This window comes from Vicugna pacos, chromosome 6 (assembly GCF_048564905.1).
Source record: "Vicugna pacos chromosome 6, VicPac4, whole genome shotgun sequence".
NCBI classification, from domain to species: domain Eukaryota; kingdom Metazoa; phylum Chordata; class Mammalia; order Artiodactyla; family Camelidae; genus Vicugna; species Vicugna pacos.
Window position 1 is genome coordinate 17,314,527 of NC_132992.1, and position 8,272 is coordinate 17,322,798.

At 39.7% G+C, this 8,272-nt stretch overlaps 1 protein-coding gene across 1 annotated transcript in view; it reads left to right on the forward strand.

The window, feature by feature from the left end:
* Positions 1–5,224, forward strand: part of CEP152 (centrosomal protein 152) — a 105,814-nt gene extending 100,590 nt beyond the window's left edge. Inside the window, exon 26 of the mRNA XM_072962488.1 lies at positions 5,078–5,224. Within this exon, the coding sequence (XP_072818589.1) occupies positions 5,078–5,081 (4 nt within the window). The 3' untranslated portion in view covers positions 5,082–5,224. The remainder of the gene's footprint in view (positions 1–5,077) is intronic.
* Positions 5,225–8,272: the final 3,048 nt, after the last annotated feature.

Genomic DNA, 8,272 nt, shown 5'->3' on the forward strand with positions numbered 1-8,272 from the left:
TGTAGGAAGTTTACTTTTAAAAGGTCTTTTCCATGGAGCAAATTGAATTATTTACTCATATTTGCCCAGTCTGAAGCAAAAATGAACACCAATTGAAATTCTGAACTTGCTCAAAATGAAAACATGGAAGATTAACCAAGGGGCTTCCTTAGGAGAAATGAAAAGTTCTGTTGTACTTGGAAGAAGTCTTCAAAGATTATAGAGCCAAACACATATGGGTATGGGTACCATAAGATAAAAAAAAGGTCTCTAGAAATGATGTTTGTCTCTAAGTTCCTCAGAGTAATTAACATGTTGCTGTAGCTGGCAGAGTCCATGGCCAAATAGATAGAAACTTGCAAGTTGAAAAATTTGGAATCCTCTGACGTACCCCTCTGCCCGAGACCGTGAGCAAACGGCTCTCTTCCCCTTCCATCAGTCTGCCCAGGGTCACAGACTCCCGGAGAAGGTGCAGGGCTAAATGGCAGAGGGGCCAAAGCCCAGTGCCAGACTTGGCTTTCAGAATGTTCCCTGTGAGGGAGGCTCAACTCAGAACACCCCCTTGGCCAGAAAAAGTCTTTTGGAAACGGCAGAGTGACTAATGTTCTTCATTCTTTGGTGCTCATTTTCCAGCAGGGACAAACATTTGATTATATAATGAAGAAGTTATGTCTCCTGGCACCCAAAGAACTGACCTACAATGACAAATGTGCAACTTATTAAGCAAATTCCACTGAGCCTACAACACGTACTAGTCGTTTCCTCAAGACACGTAGCTGCTTTACCACCAAGAGCTTTTCCCAGTGCTTCCAGCTGGCAAGCCTCACTCTCATTCGGACCCACTACTTGGTAATCACACAAAGCTTCTCTGTGGGTTTTTTTAAAATCGAAAATAACTTGTAGTGCTCGCCTTCCCTTTGGCTGCCATGATTCTAGAGACCATAGATAATCATTTAAGCCCAAACCCATCATGTGCATGTCTATTGGAGAAAAACTGAAGAAACAGAGAGCCCCTCCATGACGTCACTCCTAGATTGCTGTGGGTGCAGCTTTGTTTTCTTCATCAAGATGCCCATCCTAAGCAGAGATGCCAGGATTCCATTTCAATGGCTACACAATGTATTCCCTTTGTTCTGGACCGCTCACTAAAGCTAGTCCAGAAACGTTGGCTCTGTATGTTATTGGGGTTTCTCTTTTTCCATCAAATCACGTGGGATGGGTGGTTGTGCCAATGGTGAGCGTAATCACTGAGCTCATTAAGTGAGCTGGCACAAATCATGTGTTTGCTGAGGAGGAATAGAATCGTGGGCGGAAATACCTCTGTGGGGTGTATCGCGGAGCTGTCATAACAAGTTAAGCTTTGGAGAGGCTTAGGAAAGAGATAAGGATTGCAGTAGCTGCCGGCTCTGTGCATTTTACTTCTATCCAAGGATGTGTTGCAGGTACAGTAGATAGAACGAGAAATTGTTCATAAGCCAGTTTATACTGTTTTAAAAATATCAGTGCACACAAACGGTAGGTTGAACATTGCAAGATGTATAGTGAAGAGCCTCCTTTCCAGCTCTGATCCTCAGCTCCCTCGTTCTCCACCGCTGAAGCAGAATCTGTTACTCTTAGCCTATGGACATAGATACACGTGCATATGGAGTCTCATTTTACATGGTAGCATGTTATATTCACTATTCTACATCTTCCTTTTATATCGAAACATTTAAATCAAGCATGTAAACAACAAATTGTCATGCTTTTTCAATGCTAAAAAATGATGAAAACCTGAAAATAGTGAAAAACTTGATTAAAAAAAAAGATCAGTCACAGAAGTATGGGTTTGTCCATCACAGATAATTTATGACTGAAGTGTAGGGTGACTTTCCAATGGGGACAGCCATTTTTACCCCAAGGTGGGATGGAAGCAACCTGGCAAAGGAGGACAAAGCTAAACACAGGTGTCCTCTGCTAGCCTTTTCCTCCTTGCTGTCCCACTCTGTGTCTTCCTCGAGACCTTCCCCTCTGCGCCTTTTCCAGACCCCCCCATCCAAAATCCCCAGTCCTCGCTAAGTCAGACTCATCCTAGAACTTGCAGCTATTTTTTTTTGCTTCACTGCTGCTTTTGTGGCGCCCTTCAGGAATGGCACAGGCAGAAGCAGGGCATTCCTTACCCTTTCTCTGACTTCCAGTTGGGTTTGGCCAATGGGTGGTGCTGGCAGGCGATAGGAGGGAAGAAGAGTGAAGTCCAAATGGTGGAATTCCCTGGCTCCAGCCCTTGGATTACCTCAGGATGCCTGTGTTCCTTAACTAAAGGGAAAGCTCACCTCAAGGCATTCTTTTCTACACCAGCACTCCTCAGGCCATACCTGGTAAAGGACCAGGTTTTGTAGTTTTCGTTTTCGTTTTCATTTCATCATAGACTGATCTTGTTTATCTTTTATAATAAGATATCACGGGCTTGGATGTCTCAGTGATGTTCAATTGTTACAAAAGTTTAAGACTATATACTTTGAATTGTTATCCTCTCCTCCCATTGTAGACCATTAATTTTGCAAACTGGAACCAGTTCACAGGCCACGCTTTGAGTAGCCCTGCTTTCTATGACTCACTTTCTCTGGGTCGGAATAATCTCTCCCTGCTCTTATCTCTTAGAGCTTGTGGGTGGTATCGATCCAGTGACTAGCGCTTGGCCTCCTGCATTAGCTCTTCTGCTTACCCCACATCTACACCTTTGTAACTAAACCATTCTCGCATCATCCTGTGTTGATTATTACATGTTTCCTGTTACAGATACAGTGCTCTAATTTTTAGAGCATATGAAATGGTCAGCCCTTTTACCACCATCTACTAATTGATCAGTTCAACTTATTTTTCATTTAACTGATACGGCTCATTAAAATGTTGATGTAGTTTTCTTAATTTATGCATGTGTCATTGAGTTATTTAGATCGTAAACTTTGGAATGCTAAGCTAATGCTTTGAATCTAGAGGATTTGAGTCCTATGGTATCCTAATGAGTCTGAGCTCTCTCTGGAGGATTAGTGGCTTTCTGGAAATCTGTTTGCAAGAGGGACCTTGCCTCCTAGGAGATAACTCATCCTGATGGAAGAGAGTCCTTGTAGTGGAAGAGAAATTCTGAATGTGGCTTGGTGTTCGCCTCTCAGATTAGTCTGTGGTTTAGTTCCTGAGGCCTTTGGATGACAGTGAGTTGTAAGTAGTCTCTGAAAGCTGGTTCATGAAAACCTTTTCAAAAATCGGCAGTACAAGATAGCCCATCTGACTGCTCCCTCTAACAATATGCAAAGCAAAGGAGATGGGAGGTGGCCAGCAGAGGCAGTGGCGCTAGGGACGTCTACGATGTCCTGTGGATGTGGTACAAACTGGAGGTATCAGGACATCATACAGAAACTTGCCTGACATACATGTGACTATCTGGGCTTTCTTATGTTGGCTCACATGCAGGTCAGATGAGTATGTCCCAAATAGTACATGGGGACAATTAGAATTTAAATTTGAATTTCAGATAAGCAGTAAATACTTGTTTAATATAGCTATGTCCTAAATATTGCATGGGACTGACACTACAAAATTACTCCGATTCAATAAGGCATCCTGTATTTTAGCTGGCAATCCTAGTCACTAATCTCTCCTTGGCCATAAAGATAGGCGCATGACTTAGGCCTGGATAGGGATGGGCACAAGACTCAAGCTCAGGCAATTAGAGTCTCCCTCTAGGATTTTATATATAGTTGTTGAAAGGAGGAGATGCTAGTCTTCCTGGGGTGATGTCAGTTCTGAGATGCTCCCCCATTAGCCAAATGATGGAAGCAGATGCTGTTAGACTGCAATACAGGGACTCTAGAATCACATGACAGAGAGAGAGAGAGAGAGAGAGAGAGAGTGAGGGGCAGACCTGATGACACTGTACACTTAACATCATTTGGGTTGGATTTCTGCCCCTGGTAACTGAAGTCTTGCTTTGTGTTCTGTGACTCAGGAAAGGTGACCTAAATAGCACCAGGTCACACAGTTAGAAGTCAGTTCATCTTTCTAAAATTTGTCCAACTGACTCCAAAGTTAATGCCCTCTCTACTTTATCATTCTGCAACTACTAAGAAAGTAATAAAAATTAAGAAAACCCCCTAGAAATAGAACTCGAAGAAAAGTGTGTGACTGGATTCTCCTAACACTTGGTCCTCTGAGCTGAATCTCCGGTGGAGCCCCACCAGGGCACCACCTTCCTTCTCCTGCCTCTGTCCCTCCTTCCTGTCCCCTGAAAATGGCTTCCTGATAATCAGAGCCAGAGGCCCAGGTCTCCTTCTAAAACTGAAAGTTGAATAAATTATATTAAAATTATAATTCTTCAAAGTAAAAGTATCAAGCCAATAGGCCAGGGGTCGCTAATCAGCTTAAGGTGAGGGGACCCCCTCCCTCACCCTCTGACATGAGGAAACTTCTTCGACCTTCGAGGTGCAAAGGACTAGGAACACATAAAATGTTCTGAGGTCTCTTTAAACATTGAACTACCCAAATGTCAGGAACACTGGAGTTGCTCTGACTTTCATTAAGAATTAGTTGTCTAGATGAAGCGTCCCTTCTGAATGAAGGATTAGGGAATGTTTCGGCCACTGTAACTCAGTTGTAAATAAAAAGAAACTAGAACAGGCACCCAAGTTCTAAGGAACCGCTCCGGTTCCATTAGCAAAAGTACAGAGAAGACCTAGACCCAGGCGGGGGGCTTCATTCCACAAAGCAGAGGACTTCCACATGGAAACTGTGATTCCCTCACATCTTTGTATTTTTAAAGCAATTAAGTCAGATTGATCAGCAACAATTGACATTAGGTACCACTCGCAAATATAATTTATGCAGGATACCCAACCTGAGTTGTGGTATCCTCTCATCTAATGTTTTACTCCCCTCTAGTGGATTTTTATATAGCACATAATATCCTAAGTATGGTATAGAATAGCTGATTTTAGAGGAAAAAATAATTTTTAAATGTATTTAAGGCATGTTTATGTTCTATAGAATTTCTATGCAATTCTACAGAATTACAAAAGTAAAAAAGATCAAACTTAAAGTTCTGTTCACTCTCTTCAATTTGCAGGTGAAGAAACTAAGACCCGGAAAGAGGAAATGACTCACCCAAGATCACACAGTTGGTTCCTAATAGGTCCTCTCATCATTAATGGCCATATTGAGTGTATAAGCCTGTGGTTTCCATGGAAATAAAAAGCCTACACATGTCCGCTCAGATGCTTACCAACTGAGGAAAGAATCATGTCTTGGAGTAAATTGGAAATCAAATTCAGTAAGTGTATTATGGGATCTGGGCTCTGGAGGGGAGGGAGAGTGTTAACAAGGATACCTGGAGATGAAAGTACGGACCAGGTGAGCTCTGTTTGGCTTCCTCTTTGCTACTGCTGATGGGTGCAGTACCTGCTCAGTGGTGTCCTTTGGCTTAAAGGCATTCCTGTTTCATAGTCTGCATTCTGACTGTAATTTTCAACTCTGCTTCATTCTACTAAAACTTCCATTATCATTCTCCAAAGAATTTCTGCTTCCCCCCTGCTCTCTATATAAATGTGAAGTTTCATTTTTTTTGTATGATAAGTTTTCATTTAAGATACAATACTAATAATTTTTAAAACTTCTTGATCGTAAAAGTAGTTCTTGTACTAGTGGTTATCAGTGGGGGGGAAGGGTGCAATAAAGAGGAGAGGGAGTGGGAGGCACAAACTATTGGGTGTAAGACAGGCTCAAGGATGTACTGTACAACACAGGGAGCATAGTCAATATTTTGTAATAACTGTAAATGAGAAGTAACCTACAAAAATTTTAAAAATTTAAACAAAAAAATTTAAAAAGTAATTCTTGCTCAATGTGGGCAATGTATTCAAGTATTAAAAAGAACATGAAATTCTCCCAGAATGGTGGTTCACTTCAAGAATGTCTGACTAAGATCCTAATAGACTTGTCTTGCCACAGATAACAACTATAAACTCTGGGCAAAATAAAATAAACAAATGAAAAAAAAAAAACCAAAACTACCTGAAGGCAATGGAGGTTGAACAAAATTAAACAAATTATGGTAAGAAATTAGCATTTGGAAGAAGGAAATGGTAAAAGGGTGAGCTTTCTTTTTATAGCTTTTAGCCTCAAGGCAGACTGCATTTGGTCACGTGTGACAGTTAAAATGCCTGTAGAAAACCAGTAGTCTTTCTGGCCTGAAGAACCAGAGAACAGAGATTAAGGCAACCACAGCCCCTAGAAAGTGAGGGAAGAATCAAAGCAATGAGAAAGCCAGACAGGGAACCAAAAATTCTGTGTAAAAATTGTGCTATGTAAAAAAAAAAAAAAAATCTCTGCTGATCCCAGATTCTGCATGAGTGAGCCAGATTCTCAGTGGCTTAAATAAGGATAGACTGAACTGAAATTTGGGTTAGTGAACAAGACATTAGAGTTTGCAGTTCAGGTCTGTCTAAGTTACTTACTTGTTAAATCGAAACCAACAAACAAAAACAAGAAAAGTAATACTTTTCCAAGGAATGTAGCGGAGTGCAGTTTCCCTAGATAATGTTCACAAACATCCAGGATACAACCTCAAATTACTGAACATAATAGAAACAAAAAATATGAAGGGAGGGACAGAGGGAGGGAGGAAGGAAGAAAGAAAAGAACAAAGGAAGAAATAGAACCTCAGGGATTTGTGGCACAATATCAAAAGTTTAATATGTATATTTGGAGGCCCAGAAGGCAGAAGAAAGGCAAATGAGACACAAAGAAACATTTTAAATGATAATGGCCAAAATACCCCTAGTTTTGTATGAATTATAAATTTATAGTTTAAAAAAGCCCAGCAAACCCCAAGTCAGAGCACCATCAAACTGCTGAAAACTAAGGATAAAGACAAAATCCTGAAGCAGCCAGAGAAAAACAGTGTTCCATATAGGGGAACAATGATTTGAATGATCACTGAAATCTCAGAAACAGTGAGGACAGGAGACTGTTAACCAACATCTTTAAAGAAATGCAACAAGGAAAACAACCTGTCAGCCCCAAATTCTGTAACAAAAATATTCTTCAATAAATGAAGGCAAATAAAGACATGTCCCATAGAAGAAACCTAAGGAAATTCAAAGAACTTGTCATCATAACTACACTAAAGAAATGCTGAAAGAGTTCTTTAGGCTATAGGGAAATCAGATGGAAACCTGGAAGGAAGGAAAGATATCAGAACTGGTAAATAAAAAATATTTTTTCTCTTAATTAAAAAAAAATTCGTGACAGTTTTAAGCAAAACTTGTAACACTGTCTCAGGGGTCTTATAATATACATTTGACCCTTGAACAACATGGTTTTGAACTGCAAGGGCCCATTTATTTGCAGATTGTTTTCAATAAATATATTGGAAAAATTTTGGAGATTTTTGCGATAGTTTGAAAATACGCACAGGTGAACTGCACAGCCTAGAAATATAAAAAAATTAAGTTAGGTATGTCACAAATGCATAAAATATATGTAGATACTAGTCTATCCTTACAAAAGCATAAGGTGAGTGATGTACTGTATGCCTCTCTATCTTGTAAGTGGAGAAACTGAGTATCAGTCTGTCATCACAGGTAAATTTTGTTTTTTTTTAAGTAATAATGTTTTCCAATACTGTATTGGACTAATATGACATGCCATAAATTTTTATAATGAGTTATTCATTAGTGTAGAGGCTAGGCTAGTATGAAACAATTATATCGGCTATTCTAGGCTGCCATAAAGCTGCTATAAATAATATTGCTGCTGCTTTGTTATAAAACCTTTAAGTAAATATGCATTTCTTTTTCACATTATCTTTTGATTTTTGACTTCTAGTTAGGAATACATACAATATCTACAGTGTTATGTATCATATAAGACGATATTGATGTAGGTACTGACAGACAATAGTTCATCTTATAAATAGATGGTGGAAACTTACAGTATCAATAAATATTGATGCAGTGCTATGAATGTATTTTCTCTACCTTATGTTTTCTTAATAAAATTTTCTCAAGGCTACTTTATTGTAAGAATACAGTATATAACATATATAACATACAACGATTTATGTTATCGGTGAGGCTTCTGGTCAACAGTAGGCTATTAGTAGTTAAGTTTTGAGGGGGAGTCAAAGTTACAGATTTTTGGCTGCACAGGGGGGTCACATTGTTGAAGGGTCAAGTGTATATACACGTAATACATACAACAATTTCAGCATAAATGGTGGAGGTGGCTGATAGCTAGACCTGTATGGCTACAAGGGTTTTAC